Source organism: Polyodon spathula, chromosome 18 (assembly GCF_017654505.1).
Source record: "Polyodon spathula isolate WHYD16114869_AA chromosome 18, ASM1765450v1, whole genome shotgun sequence".
NCBI lineage: Eukaryota > Metazoa > Chordata > Actinopteri > Acipenseriformes > Polyodontidae > Polyodon > Polyodon spathula.
In genome coordinates, this window is record NC_054551.1 from 13,386,417 (window position 1) to 13,407,941 (window position 21,525).

General features: G+C 41.2%; 1 protein-coding gene across 3 annotated transcripts in view; it reads right to left on the bottom strand.

The window, feature by feature from the left end:
* The window catches only part of LOC121330914 (ubiquitin carboxyl-terminal hydrolase 22-like), a 187,973-nt gene extending 179,453 nt beyond the window's left edge, over nucleotides 1–8,520 (bottom strand). Inside the window, exons 1-2 of one of the 3 annotated variants that reach the window (XM_041277880.1) lie at nucleotides 7,306–8,520; nucleotides 6,279–6,311 (exon numbers count right to left, since the gene is read on the bottom strand). In XM_041277880.1, coding sequence (XP_041133814.1) covers nucleotides 6,279–6,311; nucleotides 7,306–7,425 — 153 coding nt within the window. In that variant the 5' untranslated portion in view covers nucleotides 7,426–8,520. The remainder of the gene's footprint in view (nucleotides 1–6,278; nucleotides 6,312–7,305) is intronic. The other 2 variants (XM_041277884.1, XM_041277881.1) reach the window with 2 other exon arrangements.
* Nucleotides 8,521–21,525: the final 13,005 nt, after the last annotated feature.

A 21,525-nucleotide genomic window follows, 5' to 3' on the forward strand; every position in this document is an offset into this window, starting at 1 on the left:
TTACACACCAAGCTTCTCTCCGGCATTCGCCATTACTGCTGCAGTAATTAAATTTTCCCAGAACGCACAGGGTAGTTGGTCACTTCCGGCAAGCGGAAATGAGTAAACTTAGTTCATATTGTTTTTAAAGCATACAATTAGAGCTTTGCTTAAAAGCTCAAAAAAAAAAAAAAACTACCATACACACACACTATCAAAAAAATCTTGACACTTGCATATTTTTCTTTTACCCAGATATTAGGTATAGTAGGAATTTAGTATACCGTAGGTATCGATATGGGTTGGATAGGATTAGAGTTAATGTTGGTGAGAGGTGGCAGTACGTGTTTCGTGTGTGGTGAAATATATTGAAGAATTACCGTTGGCGTTGAGGGGAGTTTCAAGAAGCCGTGGATACTGGAAGGAGCGGCTCGGCCCAAAATCACAGAATTTAAAAATGTAACCTTTATTTTGTTACACTTGTTTATTTTGGCCACCATGCCTTTTGTTTTGTTTCTGTCTTTGTGTTTAAACTGTTTTGTTATTAAACGTGCACATTAATGCTTTACCGCAGCTTTTCTGCATCTCTGAATCACTCCTCCTGCCAGTAACAGCTTGGCCGGGATGCGATCCAGTCACACATCATGACAACTTTTACACTTGAAACTTTAAAATCTGAAACATTAAAATTTAATTTCACTGCCTTCTTGTTTTTTCGTGTGCAGTCACTGAGACAGGCTTTTCATTTTTAAAAGGGCAGATACATTTTTCGCAGCACACAGAAGCAAAAATGACACAATAACTTGTTTACAGCTAAGAAGCAAATCATATATACTATGTCATTGCAATCATTGAGGTGAAACAATGTCTTGTAATTTGCCCAAACACTATTTTCCAACAAAACTTTCAGGTAGTATTGTAAGGTCCCATGGGTCATAGAATAACACATTTTTATACATGTACCGCTAAGCTACTGTAAAAATGTGATTTTTAATGAATTTCTCAAATACAGCCAAAAGAAACCTGGACCTGGGGGAGCATCCCACTGGTCCTTAAAGGGTTAACAACATTATATCTATAATTATATTACAGCTCCCTTGGAGGCAATACCAAGCATCGCCTTCAAAGCCGCCAATAATTGAAACAGCTTTCTAATGTGAAATAAATACTAACACCATACTAATAAATTACACACTTCTTTTTTGTAGCCAGCATTATTTTATTTTTTTAAATCTATATCTAGCGTTCACGTAAATGAACATCTTTGTAATCCGTGCTCATTCTACTGCTTGTGTTCACGGTTTAGGGGGAAAAAAAAAACTAATCTGGGTGTCCTATCAAAGCAGCACACTGCTACCAAAACCAGTTTTGGTACTTTTCATTTTCAATATAAAATATGTGTTGCCAGGGTATAGGAATATCCATATTATTTCAATATCATAGGTTTTTGGAGAAGTTACCTGCATATACAGTGCCTATAGTAAGTATTCACCCCCCTTGGATGTTATCAGTTTGTTGTTTTACAACCTGAAATTAGATTTTTTTTTTGTCTTTGATTTACACAACCTACTCAACACTTTGAAGAGGCAAGACAATTTTTATTGTGAAACAACAGTTAATGAAAAATAAAAAAACTGAAATGTCTTGGTTAGATAAGTATACCCCCCCCCCGAGTCAATACTTGGTAGAACCACCTTTGGCAGCTGTGAGTCTTCTGGTGTACGTGTCTACCAGGTTTGCACATCTGGATCATCCAATATTCGCCCATTCTTCTTGACAAAATTGTTCAAGCTCTGTCAAGTTGGATGGGGATCATTGGTGGACAGCAATCTTCAAGTCTTGCCTTGCCCGGCTTTGACTAGGCCACTCTAAGGACATTCACTTTCTTGTTTTTAAGCCACTCCAGTGTCACTTTGGCTGTGTGCCTGGGGTTATTGTCCTGCTAAAAAGTGAATCTCCATCCCAGTCTTAGGTCTTTTGCAGACTGAAGCATGTTTTCCTCAAGGATCTGCCTGTATTTAGCTCCCAGTCCCTGCCGATGAAAAGCATCCCCATAGCATGACACAGCTACCACCATGCTTCACAGTAGGGATGGTGTTACCTGGGTGATGTGCTGTGTTGGGTTTGCACCAAACACAGGCTTTGCATTTAGGCCAAATAGTTCAAGTTTTGTTTCATTGGACCACAGAATCTTTTGCCACATCTTTTCAGTCTCCCACATGCCTTTTTTGCAAATTCTAAGTGGGTTTTTTTACGTGGGCTTTTTTCAGAAATGGCTCAGACTGGGTTTCTCCCATCTCAGCCATGGAACGCTGTAGGTCTTTCAGAGTTGTCACTGGCCTCTTGGTGGCTTCTCTGACCAATGCCCTTCTTACCCGGCTGATCAGTTTGGGAGGACGGCCTGCTCTAAGCAGATTCTGGGTGGTGCTGTATACCTTCCACTTCTTAATGATCAACTTGACAGTGCTCCAAGGGATATTTTATACCCCTCCCCTGATCTGTACCGTTCCAAAACTTTAACCAGGAGTTGTTTTGAGAGCTCCTTGGTCTTCATGGTAGTATATTTGCTTTGAATGCACTACCCAACTGTGGGACCTTACAGACAGGTGTATTTAATCTGAAAACATGTGAACCACTTTTGTTGCACACAGGTAGACTCCATTTAACTTATTGTGTGAATTCTGAAGGCAATTGGTTGCACCTAGCTTATTTAGGAGTCCATAGCAAAGGGGGTGAATACTTCTGTAATGAAGACTTTTCAGGTTTTTATTTTTAATTGATTTGTTCTTTCACACCCCCCCCCCCCATTTTTTCCACATATTGACAGTGTTGAGTAGGTTGTATAAATCAAAGGAAAAAAATCCCATTTAATGCATCAAGATTTCAGGCTGTAACACAACAAACTGTGAACATGTCCAAGAGGGGTGAATACTTCCTGCAGGCACTGTAGTAACAGAAGTTAATGTGAATCAAAGAGGCTGTATTTGTCACTTAACTAGATAGATTAATTTGTTACATGAGGTAATTGTTGCAGGGACCAGCACTGGTATCAACATTTACTGGATCCAAGGGCAACCCAAGCCCCAGTGTTCTCCTTAGATACAGTAAATGTGGTTGTCAAAAAATGTGTGGCAAGTGGTCTGTATGAAAAATCCAAACACCAAGGTGGTCCCTACACTGAAAAAGGTTGAGAACTACTGCCCTATAGGTTTCTGAATTCTCATTAGTAAGCTTCCTGTGTAGCAAATCTTCTGCCAGTGAAGATGCAAGCCTGTCCAGTCGATCTGCTGTCTGGAGTAAACTAACATTTCACCGATAAAAGAAACAAAGTGTCCCGTTTCAGACAGATTTGTACTGCAGCTTATCCTGCAGAATAAATATCACTCAGATCTTGAACTGTACTGGTAACAAAGAGTATGCTTTACTGCTGCATTACGTCAGAAACAATACTTTGTTCCTGCTTTACATTATTTCTCAAAGTTGAAAACAAGATTCCATTCCATGTGCTACTCCAGGGATGTGTGTGGATAAGTGCAATAGGATTTCAAAAGGAGGCTCACTGCTGCAGTATGTGACTAGCCAACCTTTCTCCCTTTAGGGTTTCTACAGTATGAATCTGCTTTGAGTTCAAATTTTAAGAATCCAGAATGGATTTGTACTGCTGATTGAACATATAAAACAATTAAACACTTTAACCTACAATCCAAACTGCAACACTCCCTCTACGTCAATGTCTTTCATTAGGCAGTTGTTGTAAAGGGGGTTATTAATGTGATGATTTAACTGTATTGGGAGTAAATAGCAGAGCACTGCTTGTGAGCATACGGCTAGGCCCAACTACTTGTGGGCTGTTCCTTCCAGATGTCAGTTAAACACCTCAAATTATATCTCGTACACGTGCCAGAAATAGTAAGAACTGGTACACTGAACAGTTTGGAATTACCATTAACAGCAGTAAAGCAAGTTTTAATCTATTCATTTAAAAGAAAACGACTGCAGCCTCAACTTGGAAGTACTATGCAAAGATATCAATTTGCTTTGTTGCAATTAGTCATCTCATTTTGTAAAAATGGATCTGACTTCTGGCACCTAACAATTTAAAAAAGGTATAACTATCCAAATAGCTACAAAATTTTATTGCAATACATATATGGTTGCAGGGCAACTAGATTTGTCCATCCCACCAAAAATGTACATATTGCATGTTGTCTACACAACCCACACTTACAGTATTTGTAGCTAAAAATGTCCTTAAATCTTCCATTACCTATGTAGGTCTCAAAGATTCATTCCATCTGAAAGAAACACGTTACAGCAAACACCTATTTTCATTTGAAAATGTGATATCTGTTACTAAGTAAAAAGGTTAAACATCAGACAGTTTCATTCTCCTATTCTTTTTTCACAGAAAATAAGTTATACTTGCACGTCCTGGGTGATTTCACCTAGGCAGTGTCCTCTTGGTCATAGAATGGTACTAACAGAAAGCATTATGTCAACACAGAAAGCAGTTGGTTATTGATAGGAATAGCAAGAAGCCATTGCAAGGGTGAGAACAATTTCACCCTCCAGGTGATCAAGAGAGTTAACACTAGCTGAAAGCATTGATATCAAACAGAGGTTTCTGTAACCAAGCTCAGTACCAGATATCAAGTTTTCAAATAAAAACACATGTTAACAAAATTGTGTTTCTTTCAATACTGGACATGTGAGCCCCTCCCACCTGTGTCTGCCCATACGATCCTCAATCTTGCCCTGGGACCAGCTTTAAAACCCTGCAAAAATGCTGGAAGATCCTTAAAAGGGACACATGTATTACTGCTTCATTATATGAAGTGGTAGCCATGGAAATTGCATTACATTAACCAGAAATTCCTAAAGTTTTGCCAATAGTGTTTGCTTCAATACAATTTCATGTAATGGTCTTTCACCAAATAATAAAAAAAAGCATGAAAAAACATTATATACATTGTTTTTCTTTCTTTTAAATGACTTTTTTTTTTTTAAATGCAAGCCACTGACTGCTACTCTGTGGGTTCCTCCCAATCAGTGGCTGACACTGGTGACATATGGGCTAGGATATTCTCAGTTAATGACGCCATACCCAAAACAATCTGTTTTAGCTTTTTACAAAGAACCCTGGAACAGCTAATTACATTTCTTTAAAAAGGGTGATGCAATACTCATAGTTGCCACTTTATATAATTCAACACATTTTATAGCTTTCATTTAAATGTAAGTGAAAATTTTATCGTCGTTTATCGAAGGTTAAGTTCAATTCGTTTCTGGACTGAATACAGATGTATAAACCCAGCAGGGGCTGGGGAGGGGGGGGGGGGGGGGGGGGGGGTGCAGGAGATGTCAAATACTCTTGTCTTTCTTTATATTCAATTTAAATAGATGTTGGGACATGCATCTGAAAATCATGCACAGAATGTTGTTTTTTTTACTATTGGGTCTTTGAATGCATGATGTTTTCACTTATATAGCCTCAGCACCAAAATACTGTGCAGGATTCAGAACCTCCATTTAAATCGTTCCAGGGATACAGGAGATACAGAACAAAGTCTTGTAATGTATGCAGGAAACTTAAGTCTCTGAATTAAATTCCCATGACTAGCTTGTTCAACAACAAACATGTAAACACACATTGAGTCAGTGGGATGATTCCATGTTGAGTGCTGCTCAGCTTAGTCCCACTTGTACACTCTTGCAGTGTCAAATACCATCATTTTAAACTGCTGCTCGATTGTGGCCATCATACATTTAGTGAAGTCAATAAGAGTGACATCAGAGTTAGAAGATGGCATCATTTAGGTCATTAAAGTAGAGCCCTTTCAGGCAGTATCTACAGATCAAGAGCAATGACTACAAAACTGTAACACAATCTGTGATCGTTTAGCATGCAGAGGAAACAGCATCTAGGAAGATGTTAAACGTAACCCTTGTACAATGTGCAGCACAGCCCGAAATCTTTAATGGTTGTTATTGCATGGAATATGATTTCATTCTTTTGTAGAATGAGAATATGACATTAGATAATCATGTGATGTTAAACAAGTCACAAGCAGGAAATTCTGTTTGTGTCACAGCAGTAGAAGGGTTAATACAGTGAACACTTTGCAGGCAATGAATCTTTCAAGAGAAAGGCCAAGGATTGGATAGTTATGGATACCGTCTCATCTCTGGGCTAGACGGGGCTCCGTTGAGAGCAGGATTGTGGCACATAGACAGAAGAGGCCTGGAGAGCACTGCAGGTCCCTGTGCCATAGTGTCAATACATATAGGATAGCACTCACCATTGTCGTCCATCCAGCATCTTTCTGAAGCACCTATTTTAACACAATGAAATAAAAATGTATAACAGGTGTAAAAGACAGGCTTTGATAGACTTGAAGTTAACTAGCAGTCACATGCATCAGACCTACAGGTACTTAACAGTTAAATGTCCTGCTCTCTATGGAAACACAATTTATGCTGCCGTATAGAAAATTCATTCAGTGTTAGAATTAACTTATGTAGGTTCAGTTCCTAAAAGATGCATTATAAAAAGACCTAGAAAGACTCATTACCTTCAAGGACATAGTGCAATAACACAGTCATCACAAGGAACCAGTGGTATACCAAATATATGCATCATGTGTACAGCTCAGAACCCCCTACTGAAATTGGCTAGTATGCTAGACATAGCATCCAATGTGAAAAGAACAAGAGGTTTCCCCACCCTCAACCTGGCCTGGCTTCTGAGTCTGTGACAAACAACTGACTCAAAAATTCACAGATGAGATAGCAAGCAGTTAAAGACAAATGATGGGAGTGTGATTTATATATATATATATATATATATATATATATATATATATATATATATATATATTAAAAATCCACAATACATGGTTTACATGTGAAAATACATTGGACATCATAACATAACACTATACATTTTCCCTCAGCACTTCCTGGGGCTCTTTTTTACAGTGCATGTTTCCCACAAATCACTGCTATTTTGAAGATCGCTCTGTGCAATGACCGCATTTACTGCGTACTCACATCTACATATCCCGGGAAGCAAAACACTAAGCTGTGTGTACGAGTTCTGGGAGAATACATTCTGTACGTTTTGCTACTCAAGTTGTTTATCTTCCGATATCTAGTTTAAATACCAAATTCAATCCTTGTACAAGTCCACCACACAAAACAAGCGCTAGCAGTGTAATTTATGAAGCTGCTGTGTATATATAAATTGCATACACACTCCCTCTGTGTGGTGATGAAACACAGGTAACTGTTGAATAAATTACACGTATATATTATTTTTTTTTTTACCTTTCGTTTCCTGGTTTCGGCAGTCCCGCTCCAAACAAAGCACTGGTATATCACTCGCAGATTCTGTTTCCAATTATCCACCTTAAAGCTATTCACATGGGAGCACCCGGCCGGACTCATGACAGAAACAACATTCACTTTATTGTTTATATAATAAAACGTTTAGTAAGAATTATCCAGAATGGGTTCCTATTTAAAGGGGCAGCCAGACGAAATCCGCGGTGCCCGCCTTTTCAAATTAATCCTTTTTTTTTTTTTTAATTAATCTCTGTCTCTTTAAATATCTCTATCTGTCTCACTCTCTGCCACTCTCCTGATTCATTTAATGGTCGGCAATGGAATTCAACAGCACACCGCGAGCGTTACAAGTCCCGCCTGCCGCAGATTTGACAGGTCCTAATTGGCCGTCGGTGATGTTAAACACACGCCCTTGTGCAGAAACAGGCAAATTTGTATTGGTTCCCATCGGCATCATTTCCCATTTGAGAATCTGTTGGTTGATACGAACAGTAAGTAGACTCAGTAAATCCTTTGTAATGTCAGTCAAAAATGAATGTCACACAGTGAAGAAACCCGTCTATATTCTTAACTACTTGGAGACAAAGTTGTTCATAAGGTCACGGCGATAGGAGAATATCATGTTAGTAACAGGCACGAAATCCCCAGCCCTTCACTAAACCGCTACCAGCGATCGGGGTTACAGCGCTGGTTCACATAGACAAGAAGGTTTGGGTGTTCCGTGAGTTCTAGCACTGCGTCATTTCCGATTCTAGTTGCGCGTTCTCAGTTGCCTGAGAGATTTCCTGTGTCCACGCCGGATCTTCAAAACAGAAGGGCGGGGAGTGTCAAGTTGTCACACTTGTGAAACTCGCAGTGCTGGTGACCCAGAGGCTAACAGCACATGAAAATGGTACAGTGTAATAGTGAAGCTAATGTCAGGCAAGGTGTACTGTCTGTAAATCCAACTGTTCTACCTTTACTCTTTTTTGCCACATATTAAAACTACAGTGCACCACTATCAAGAACATACAAGTGTGTTTTCATATTCTACTAGGTAGTGTCGTTTAAAATGAAAAACCGACTGTCCGCTGTATAGTCTGTTTACATATGCACATACAACTTTAAAATCTTGCTACTTGCTGCTTGACTGAGAAGTAGGATATTATAAATGGCATAATATAAAGCAAGACAGATAGTAAAAAGAAATTCCATGAGTTTTTATTCTTTTAATAATTGTTGAGTTAAAACTAGGTGAATGTGTGTTTCAAATTATTGGTACAGCAATATAACAATTATCATGTAAATGTTATTGTTTTAGCGTGAATAAAACATAAAATCACATACATTTTCAATAAAAACTACACTTTATGTAACATTTATAGTCATATTTGTATTTCATGTTTGTATTTGTCTCTCATTTAACATTATTTTCACACAGTAGAGTATTCACAGTGGTTTACGAAAATATCTTCAAAACATGACAAATGTGGATTGATAATGCTGCCAATGCCTGTAAGAGGCCATTTGATTTTAAAGGCTTGGTTAGCATTTTACTTTGCCGTTTTAGTTACAGGTTTTGCCCATAGCACTTCATTGTACCATTGCTTTGGGATTCCTAATGCTTTCATTCTGTTCTCAGTATGCCAGATTTGGCTTCCTAAAATGGACTACAGTTAATACATATCACGGAAATGAGATAGTGATGTAGTGATGGTGAATGAATTCAGTCAAAAAGTGCTGTAGTGATGATGAATCAATTCAATCAGAAAGCGCTGTAGTGATGACGAATCATTTCAATCAGAAAGCGCTATAGTGATGATGAATCAGTTCAATAAGAAAGCGCTGTAGTGATGGTGAATCAATTTAATCAAAAAACTCTGTTGTGATGATGAATCAATTCAATCTGACAGCACATGGTACGCTAAACTGAAACACATTGACCTCCCATCATGCTGATAATGACTTTGCATCAACATGCTGCAAAGTGTTTCAGCCTATCAGAGTGCTGCATTTCTGTTCTTTCCTGAGTTTCACAGCACCTACACTGTCACATTAGAAAACTGCAATCAAATTGCATCAGTTTCCCTTTCTAAAAATGAATAAACACAGCGCCCTGCCATCGAAACAGAATAGCAACTACGGTGACAGCCAAATAGTCCACAACAACAATAACAGGTACAGATAAACCTATTTGAAATGCAGACTTAAACAATGGGAAAATTAACTCATAAATCTGTTATGCTGGTTCCATTTCTAATGATTACTCTCACAATCACTACAACTCATGTAATCATTACTCACCCCTAAGCATGGCGTATAAACATAAACTTTTTTTTTTTTTTTTTTTTTTTTTTTACATCTTACATGTTGTGACAAAGCAGGCACTAAAAAAATTAAAACATCAATAATAATAACACAACTTGGCAATTATGTGTTAATCATTATGACATGTATTATTAATTTGAATATAAGACAATGATAAAATTAAACAAATGAAACTTGTATAAATGTGCACTTACCGAGCTCAATCCTGGAAGAGCAACAGAATTCAGATCATGCAGGACAACAGCGCTTAAAATTCTTCGTGCCAGAAACAGACCCTTCTGTGCTTTTACTGATTTTTTTCCCTCTGGCATTCTGATCATCAGAAGAGAGATTTTCACTCTTTTTCAAGGCTTCGAACAAACTTATCTGCTTCCATTTGCTCATTACTACCACTAAATAAACAGTACAGTCCTATAAGCTTCAATGTCTGGTTCACTTCAACCAATCACACAAGATTATATGCAAGTCCACAGTTATGAAGCCGAAATTTTGCAAACCACCGGTACAAATCAGTATAACCATAGAGCTGTAGTGATGATGAATCAGTATGACCATAAAGAGCTTTAGTGATGATGAATCAGTATAACCATAAAGAGCTGTAGTGATGGTAAATCAATTTATCAGCACTACAGGAACTGGCCACCCCTCAAAAGTAAGTATTTGTAACTATAACTTTTTTTAAAAGTAATGAGATACTTTAACCAGTGTGGCAAAGTGGCTGGTGGAGGGGAATAGGTGTAGCGGTGATGCGATGCAGGAGTGACAGGCAGACAACGATATCCAGTGGAAAAGTGCTTTTATTTGTAATCCAGGTCTGGTGACCGTCAAATAATAAATCCCCGGCTATACACAACAATGTGTAAAGCACAGGGATAACAAACTTGGCACAGTCCCGAACAAAAACAAACACACGGTCACCAGTCCTGGGTGAGTGCAGTTGTGCTGGTGCTGAGTGAAAACAACGGTACTTCGTGACGATAGTGCAGTGGTGCTCCGGACAGTGCTGACCCTAGTCGACAGCTCCGGAGGTGTGCTTTAACTGTCTACAAGCGAAGAACAGACAATTAACAGGACAAACACAATAACACACAACACGAATTATTTTTCCACACAGAGAGCTCTCTCTCTCTCTCTCTCTCTCTCTCTCTCTCTCTCTCTCTCTCTCATCGTTTTACCCAAACGAAGGAAAAGATCGGCGTTACCCTGGCCCCTATATGTAACCCCGCATGGTATCTAGGTAAGGTTGCAGCTGCCTCTCAAATCAATACGGTCTTACAACAGAGTCTCGCTTCCATCCAGGCTGACCCACTTCCCTGACCCGGAAACGAACTGTCAGGCCAGCCCTTCCAGATACTTCTCCTCTCGTTCTTTAGCGCCCTCACAGGTCCGGAGGAAGATTCATCACCAGAACTCATATTTCCGTCACACCAGTTACAATTTTGTTTGACTAACTTGTAAGAGATGACTTTTTAAAAAAATAACTTGGCCGGTAAGACTGGCAAGTTATCAGACCCCTTTAATCTTTTACTGTTAATATCACACCATGTCAGAAACATCAAAGGGCGGTCTTTGTTTAAATTAGGGCTGATTAAACATTGTAGGCATTTGAGTTCCTAACTAGCAGTTTATGAGCCATTCCAAGGTGAGGCCAAGCTGAGGGTGTCACCTCTACCAGCATTGTTTGTTTTTATCTGTAGCTTTCTATGAGAAACTTTTGAATCCTGAATTGCATTTAAAAAAGCAAATAAAGAAATATTTGTTTTCAGAGCAACATAAAAGGAGTTATTAGTGATAATGTTAGTAACGGAATTTAAAGACTTGATAAAACAACCTACAGTTAAAGCAGACAACTAATTGCTTACTGTGACCCATGCACAAGGATAATTTTATAGACTTAAATTGTAGTGCCCCCTTGTGGTTTTAATACTTTTTGCACATTTAAGAAGTAAGCATTTGGGTGTAACCAATCCGGACAGCCAACAAGGTCTCGTTTGTAATCAAATTGAGTCTTCAGTGGGATGTACAGCCTATTTGTTTCACGTTTGTACTTTTTTAAAATACAACAGCGACCTCTTGTATATTAATCAGGATTTGCTCAAAATAACCCTCTCCCCCCCTCCTCTCTCTCTGTGTGTATATATATATATATATATATATATATATATATATATATATATATATATATATATATATTAACATAGTAGATGAAGTGCTAGACCAGAGTTAGTATATTCTGAAGTCAGAAATAAATGTATTTCCTACAACCATCGCCATCTCTCCTTACACAGGTATTTAAAATATCTTAAAATATTTTAAGATGTCTTAAATGGCATTTTAAGATGTATCTAAATGGTAATTTGGCTTGCCATATCATACTACAGTACTACTGTTCAACGAGACTGGTCAAAAATATGGAAACACCAATGTAAAGTTACTTAATAGGGCGCTGGGCCACCATATGCGTCCAGTATGGCCTGTATGCGCCATGGCATAGTGTCTACCAGCCTCTGGAATTCTGCAGGCGGGATGCAGCACCATTCTTCCACGAGAAAGTCAATCAACTCATGCCTGGTTGATGGAGGTGGAAAACGCTGTCTCAGGCATTGTTCCAGAAAATCCCATAAATGCTCCATTGGGTTCAGATCTGGTGACTGAGAAGGCCATGACATATGGATAACATCAGTGTCATGCTCATCTGGGTGAAACATGTCCTCTGTGGATGACCATTGTCATCTAGGAAGACACCCCCCCCCCCCCCCCCCCCCCCCCCCGTCAACCCCCCCCCTCCCCCCAACCCCCCCCCCCCCCCCCCCCCCCCCCCCCCCCCCCCCCCCCCCCCCCACCCGGCAAGAAAGAAATGCTGCAACATGGGGTGAAAATGATCACTCAGTACCATTAAGTAGCGATTAGCATTGACCTTGCCTTCTAAGGAAATGAGTGCACTCAAAACACGCCAGGAAAATGCGCCTGTTGTGTGAAATTTAATTACTTTAAATTTAAAAGGAAGTTGATGTGGAAGTAAATAAGACAATTACTTCACAGAGTAATTTTAAAAGGTCCTTTATTATTTCACACACACACACACACACGCAGTTACATACACAGATGCTATACTGCGAATAACGATATCCCTAACGGGACACAACCCAACAAGGTTACATACAAAGATTATATTAATCACAGATCAATACAATCCATGAGACGCAACTGAACTAATTCTTACCCTTCCAAGCGGATCGGGAGAGCCCTTCGACCCTGGTAAGAGAAAGCAGCTGTCTCCAAGGAATTACCGAGCAGGACTGCGCGCTAATCCTCACGGCTGACTCTCATCAGAGCAGAGGAGAACCCCGTCCTTTATAACTTACCAAGTTAGGCTTTTGCATGCGAGAGAGTAATTGGCCAGATCACTCCCTCGAGGCTCGGCCCTCTGAATAAACCATTCCTTTCCCTAGAACATTCTAACCAAAACAAGTTATATAAACGTGATAAAAACAAGTTATATAAGATATGGGGTTATTATAGGGCAAGGGCAAAGATGAACTCGAACGCATTTCTAGAACTTTCTAGAACACACTTTTTTTTTATTGCATTCGGTCCTTCGGTCGAGATTCATCTGTGCACTGCCAAATACATTGTTCGCTATGTAATTCTGTGAAGATAGATACATAAACATATTTGCCATACACACAGAAGAAATACAATTCCCAATAATATTAAGATGGGATGGATTAATATATTTAATGTTCCTTTAGCCTTTGGTGACCATCCCTCAAATATGGACCACCACGCATCTTGTGCATTACGTTCAATAACTTTCCCTAACCCTAAGATGGTATTTTGTGCCATTATCGTTCTAATTTTTAATACAGTAGCATTGTGTTGATGTTGTTTTGCTAAGTCAACTAATTCAGACGATCGATTCAGCAATACTTGATGTTTTTGCAGGGAAATGTGAATTCCTGAATGCAGAACTTCCCACTGGATCCTGGTGAGAAGCTCTTGCTGAGAATGATTGGTTAACAAATAAGTATCATTTCCCCAATGCCAAAGATATATGTCTGATAAACACCCAGAATAAGGCACATAAGTAAGTTGTGGATGGGCATGCACCGTACTTACACATAATTTATGAGGGCCAACTTCGTGCAAAATTTCCCTCAACGGCTCACGTCTCCATTCACACAACCCCTGTCCGTCTGTAAAACACGGGTTAGTATATCCTGTCCTTAATAAGCAAACCATGCCTTGGTCTGTCTTGTCACAATCTAGTAAATCATATGTCTGATTAGTATGTGTATCCAACCACATGCCTGTAACCTGAAGATACCAGTGAGCTCCCCCAGCAATTATAGGATGCACATAGTACTTACATACAGGCGTCACTCTCGTTACATTATGCGTAACATATCTCCCTATACACATAGTTTTGTTACACATAGTAGACTCTTTTACCACATTCACCCATAACTCTGAAATATTCCAAAATTTTTTATATTCATGATTACTTTGTCGTAGAATCAATAATTGTACTTTGGTACGTTGATGAGATGCATATAACATTTGTAATGTACATTCTGTCCAGTTCATCCACTTGGTAATGTTCTGCCACTGTTGTAGAGTTACGTCAGTTATGTCCATGACCAGCTCGGATGCTACTCGGTCCCAGTACGCTTGATACACATGCATGAGCGCACCGTCGGGCATCCACTGTACAATTTTATCCAGGGCCATCCGAGTATTATAGCCCACATTTTGCAATTTATGTGCCGTTACTTGTCCGTCAATTGTGTTCATGAGTCCTAGTCCAGTCCCTGTTCCCCCCAGTAGGGTATCATACCAGGCACGTTTAGTACGCCAGGTACATTCAGGAAGTAGAGGAAACTTAATCGTAAAGTGCACGAGTTGAGACTAGAGGATGTGCCATACGAGTACATATATGTATGAGGGGTATTACATGAGCATTCATATTCTTTGGTCGATCAGGCATAACCCAGATGTCATACAAATATGTGGTGCGATTAGTTATCTTGGTAGCGTTCATTATCCATATCGTCTTATTAGGACATATTTGATCAGTAATGTTTTGTAAGCATGTGAGGTACGATTTGCCACACAGAGGGAAACGTGACTTGATACATTCACACAGGTACCTGCCGTCACCACACACGCCGGTCGATTGTCGACATTGCAATTTTTACAGCACCACAGTGTCCCAGTGACGTTGGCGAATGAACACTTTGTATTACCATTGCAGGTGAAGTTATCTTGGGTTCGGGTTTTGGTGTAGTTATTCCAGCTCAGCGTGACCCGATCCAGCTTTGTTAATTGATGTCCTGGAGACCAGGCCTGCAGCATCCCCACCACTGCCAATATCGCCTTCGTTCGCCATACCCAGTGCTTCATGGTGAATCTGCAAACAAACATACACACTCACAACTCATTAGTTTTCTCTTATATAACATTTAGTAGCTGGGACATGTTCCCAGCCCTCTTCACCAGGTTTCATTATTGCTACCGTATTATCTTTTCCTACTGCAATCACATCTGCCGATTGTGGCGGTCCTTCCGCCTGTACCCACACTTTAGCTCCATTAATGTCCGTGGACCCAAACCCTCCTATTCCTCTAGCTGTGTTAGTTAAGGGTTTATTTACTTCTGTGACATCATTCATATTATATGGTTTTATCAGTAATTGTGCTATCTTGTCTCCTTTGTTTAGGACAATTGGGACCTCTGACGTGTTTTGCAATACCACCTGTAGAGGTTCTTGATAATTTCTGTCAATAATCCCTGCCATTACAATCACTCCTTTTAATGCTAACCCTGATCGAGGAAGAACATGTCCGTAAGTTCCCTCCGGACATTCCAATCCTAACCCTGTGTTTATTTTCACTACTTCATGTGGTATTAACGTACAAGTCTGCAAGCTTTTTAAATCAAGCCCTGATGATCCTGTGATTCATATCACATTTCTCCACTGCTCGATAGTCCATTGCCTGTGCTCTTTACACCAGTGGACTCGCAAACGTGCATTGCCAGGTGTGATGAGCACTTTGTGCACTGCAACCTGACTATGGTATCCTGCTCTGTGGAGTTCTCACGGACCGTTTTTGATGAAACTGGATGCTCGCGCCCCAGGTTGAAATTTGCAGTCAATTAATCTGCAGTTGCTTGCCTGTTTTGACTTGCACTTTGAATTAATGCACGGATATCACGATCCTGTAATACGCACTTCCGCTCACTGTTGCCCTTTGCTGATGATGTCTTTCCTTCGGAGTTCCATGCCAACATCACCTTAAACGTCGTTGCTCGCGAAACATCATCAAGTTGAGCTGTCTTGGTCAGTGAAGCACCCAGGCCTGTCCAGCATTTTTATACATGACCCTAAGCATGCCGGGATGTTATTTACTAAATTAACGCATGAGCCACACCTGTGTGGAAGCCCTTGCTCTCAATATACTTGGTGTCCCTCATTTACCCATTTCCATTTTTTTGTCCACTGCATGCATATATATATATATATATATATATATATATATATATATATATATATATATATATATATATATATATATATATATATATAAAATACACACCGTATTACTTAAATTTGGAGCCACCCTCGAATTAAAGATGCCCTAGTATTGACGACGCAATCATAGATCAGCTTTATAATAGAGGCCGCCCTTGAATAAACGCCGCTATCAATAAAGAAATATTAAGGTATTTTTTTGGAACCACCTGGAAGTTGGTTACTTATTCCCGGTTCCTTATTCACGGTGTAGTTGACAAAGCAGTGTTAAAGTGTTTTAACTCACTTACACATCTTGCTCAATTAATATATTGCTACTATTTAAAAAATAATCGTTCCTTCTTTAAAAAAAAAAAAAACTAAAATATTAATAAAAAATCTGTATCAGTAGCATAGTGGTACGCTATATTACGTGCTTCTTTTGCCCCATTTCCTCCCTTAGACGTCTTGCTCACTAAATATCGAAGTATCCCTAGATAGGTTATCACCCCATCTTTTCAAAAACACAAAATATTTTAGTGAGCAAGTCGTAGCCCACGAGCAGCAGCATCCCAAACTGTAACCAATAAAAATGCATAGGAATCCCTTTGCTCTTACTTATTGATAAATGGGGTCCACAGCATGATGCTAAATTTGGCTTCTTATTCGCCAGCTTCTTATTCGGTCAGCTTCCTATTCACATTCCAGCTTCCTATTCATATTCCAACTTCCTATTTACATTCCAGCTTCCTATTCACATTCCAGCTTCCTATTCACATTCCAGCTTCCTATTCGCATTCCAGCTGCTTATTCGCATTCCAGCTGCTTATTCGCATCCCGCAAATGTAACACAAATTGAATAAGTAATTGGGGTATTTCAGAGGTTAAATAGGGCAGAGGTTTCAGAGGTTAAACAAGGCATCTAAGGGGGTAAATGGGGCAAAACAAGTGAGTAATATAGCGTACCGCTATGCTGCTGACACATATTTGTTATTAATATTGTAATATTTGGGTTGGATGTGGTGAAGAAATAACTCTATTATCAACAACTCAGTTGGATGCAGACGGATTACAATCTGACAGTTTTATTCAAACAGCTCACACGATGTCAACTGACCTCCCTGGTCTGTGTGCAGACTTTGAGGAATACCATGCTCCCTAATGTAGTTCTCAAACAAGCATTTTGCTACGGTCATAGCTCGTTGGTCTGGGAGAGCAAAGAGACTCACATACTTTGTGAAATAATCTTGTACTACTAGGGCATATCGGTTTCCACAATTGGTGATGGGAAGCTCTAGAATGTAAGCAGCCACTTTTTGAAATGGCTCATTAGTGACTACACTCTTCATATGTGCTCATTGTCTTGGCATGGGAGCTCTCCTAGCTTGACCAGATGTACACTTCTCACACCATGCTTGTATTTCGTGTGACATGAATGGTCAGTAGCATTGCTGATATGCACGTTGCAGGGTCTTTTCAGCACCTAAGTGTCCAGCAACCGGGTTACCATGTAGGAACCAAAGCGCTTCCTCTATTAAGGCACTGGATCTGTGTTTTTCATTTGCCAATAAGAGGGTCTGTGGCTTTCCTCTGTTTTACAGTGTATGACTTCAGCTAAAATGGGGTCCTGCTGTTGCTGAAGTCAGATGTCTTGTCCATCATTTGATAGTGCAAAGATGAGTTTGGATGAATGGTCCTCTCTTAGTGGCTCTGAGTTGGGAGTTGGAGTAAGCACTTCATCACTGTTGTGGTGGTCTGGAGGTTGATTGCTGGTGCAGTCGTAGCTAAGAGGTAGTGCTTGGATAGCTGATGTGCTTTCACAGGAGGTAGATGTAACAGGACTCTGTGATGTGACTGCTGAAGCGACTGCTGTTGTGAGTGCAGGTGGGCGGCGGGTCAGCGCATCTGCATTTGCATAGCTGTGTCCCTCACGGTGGACAACCACCCAGTCGTACGGGTCAAGTTCAAGAGCCCATCTTGCGTAACGTCCTGTCCGGGACCTTTCTTAAGCCCAACAGTGTATTGTGGTCGGTAACAATGACAAAAGGCTGTTTGTACAGATAATGTCACAAATAACGAACAGCCCAAACGATAGCCCAAAGTTACCTATCATATGTTGACCACTTCCTCTCTGCTTTTGTTAGAGCATGGATGCAATGACTGACTGTGGCAAAGTGCCTGCCTCTGTGTGTATTTTGTGTTATCTGTTGTGTGTTAATGTTGGTGTATAGTCATTGGTACACAGGATATAAATGGGTCTGTGTAACACGAGTGTTTAAAATGTATATTTGTATTTAGGCACGAGGATTGCACAGCACTTCACGTGCAAGTAAAAAGTAATAATATGTGAGCACTGGGAATTGCACTTTATTAATTCACGTGCAGGTGTACCGAGACTCCAATTGAATGCTTGATTAGCAATCCAGTCTTGGTACAGCTACATAAAAGCTGCATGCTTTCACCCACTTGGGGTTGTGTGTTCGGTGAGTGGAGAACGGGATTGGAGACGGAGGTAAAGAGAATAATAATAATAATTGTTAAAAGAAGCTCACCGTGTTTTGTCTGTATGGTCCGTTTTGTTTGGCTGTTTATTTTGGCTACCAGTGCTGTGTGCTGTTATTTTCTGTTCTGTTTATTTATTAAATGCTGAGCGAAAGCATTTGCTCAGCTCCACCAAGCTCCACCTCTCTGTTGCTTGTTTCCTGCTTCTGGTCTGACGTCACCCACTCCGGCCGTCTTTGTGACACGTGGTGTCAGAAGAGGGATTACCAGCGCCCCCTAGACGCAGACCAGAGCAGGAACAGCAATTTCTTGTTTAAAAAAAAATTATAAAAAAACAACAAAAACAACAACAACAAAATAAAGGAGGAGGCAGAGAAGGGGAAAGGGGAAGAGGAAGGCAGAGCGTCCACCGCACCCATCTCCACCAACAGAGGAAGAATGCCTGCTGGTTTTACCTCCAGATCCAGAGGGAGAGCCGCACCAGTGCCCTGCAAGAAAGGGAAAGCCGGACCAGTCCCCTGAAACAAGGGTAGACTACACGCCGCTCCCACCTCCTCCGCCAGGAGACTACACGCCGCTCCCACCTCCACTGGCAGGAGCAGAGCAGCAGGAGCTGCCTCTGCCTCTGCCACATTCACCGACAGGATACTACATGCATCCGCCACCTCCACCGGCAGGAGCTGCCTCTGCCTCCGCCACCCCCATCAGCAGAGGATGAATGTCTGCTGGTTTTACTTCCCCCGCCATCACAAGGAAAGCAGCAGGAGCTGCCTCTGCCTCCGCAACCTCCACTGCCAGAAGCAGAGCAGCAGGAGCTTCCTCTGCCTCCACCATCTCCACCAGCAGAGGGGGAATGCCTGTTGGGTCCCTGTCCACCAGCAGAGGAGGAATGCCTGCTGGTATCACTTCCCCCACCAGCAGAGGATGAATGCCTGCTGGTATCACTTCCCCCACCAGCAGAGGATGAATGCCTGCTGGTATCACTTCCCCCACCGTCATGAGGAGAGGAGCAGGAGCTGCCTCTCCCTTCACCAGAAGGACCAGGACTAGATGCTGGCGGTCCTCAGCAGCCCTGGGGAAGAACCGCCCGGCCGCAGTGGCCGAGAAGAGGGCGAAGAGAGCCGAGAAGAGGGCCAAAACCTGCACCCCAGCTTGTCCTGACTCCCTGCCTCGCTTCGCCTGGGGTTGCCAGCCGCTCCGCATCGCCTGGGGTCGCTGGAACTGCTTCGCCAGGGGTCGCAGTCGGCTCTGCTTGGCCGCAGGGGTCAGTGTAGCCGGAGCCCCACCAGAGGGAGCGGCCGGCTATGAAAAAGGGGGGAGTGGTCAGGAGACCGCCTTTCCCTGCAGCAATTTCGCTGCAGGAGTTCTGGGGGCTGGAGTCCCCCCAGAGGGAGCTGCCAGCAATAAAGGGGGGAGAGGTCAGGAGACCACCTTCCCCGCAGCAGTTTCGCTGCTGGAGATCTTGGGGGGGTCTGGAGACCACCAACTCCAGCAGCTTTTCCGCTGCTGGACTTGCCCCGGCTGAAGGATTCAGTCTGGGAGCTGTCAGCACGTCTGCTGACAGCCGCACCATTGGCAGCATTTCCGCTACCAGTGGTACAGCGGGAGGAGAGATTTGCCTCACTGTCAGCACGTCTGCTGACAGCATGGCCAGTAGCAGCCTGGCTACTGGCAACATTGCCGCCCATCCACCCCTTAAAGTCCCTGTTCTTGGCCCAGGACTTCAAGTGAAACTTGTGGGATTTTAAGGGGGGAGGTGGCCATTAAGGCCATGTGTGCTTTGCACGGGGGGGGGGGGGGGGGGGGGGGTATATGTGGCAAAGTTCCCGCCCCTGTGTGTATTTTGTGTTATCTGTTGTGTGTTAATGTTGGTGTATAGTCATTGGTACACAGGATATAAACGGGTCTGTGTAACACAAGTGTTTAAAATGTATATTTGTATTTAGGCACGAGGATTGCACAGCACTTCACATGCAAGTAAAAAGTAATAATATGTGAGCACTGGGAATTGCACTTTATTAATTCATGTGCAGGTGTACCGAGACTCCAATTGAATGCTTGATTATCAATCCAGTCTTGGTACAGCTACATAAAAGCTGCATGTTTTCACCCACTCGGGGTTGTGTGTTCGGTGAGTGGAGAACGGGAGGTAGCAATTGCGATCATAACAATATTAGGAAAATATCTGCTCACCGTATTTTTGTTTAGTATTAGTCCATTTTGTTTGTCTCTTTGTTTTGGCTGCATGTGCCGTGTCCTTGTGTTTCTGTTTGTCACCACCGTTTAAATTCTGTTCTGTTTATTAAATGCTGAGCTCAATCAAACTCCACCTCTCTGTTTATTTTCCTGTTTCTGGTCTGACGCCACCCACACCGGCCGTCTTTGTAACAAGTAGCAATATATTAATTGAGCAAGATGTGTAATGAGTTAAAACACACAGAAAAATGACACAGTGCTTTGTCAACTACATCGGGAATAAGGAACTAAATTCTAGGTGGTTTTTTTCTACCTCTACTAAAAAAAAACACAAAAAAACTAATAAACGCGCAACACCAACTTTGTACATGTACAGTGGCTCTCAAAAGTATTCACCCCCTTGGACTTTTCCACATTTTATTGTGTTACAACATGGAATAAAAATGGATTTAATTAGGAGTTTTTGCCACTGATCAACACAAAAAAAAGTCCTAATGTCAAAGTGAAAAATAAAATCTACAAATTGTTCTAAATTAATTACAAATATAAAACAGAAAATAATTGATTGCATAAGTATTCACCCCCTTTGCTATGACATACCTAAATAAGCTCTGGTGCAACCAATTGTCTTTAGAAGTCACATAATTAGTTGAATCTTGTGCAATTAAGGTGTTTCACATGATTTC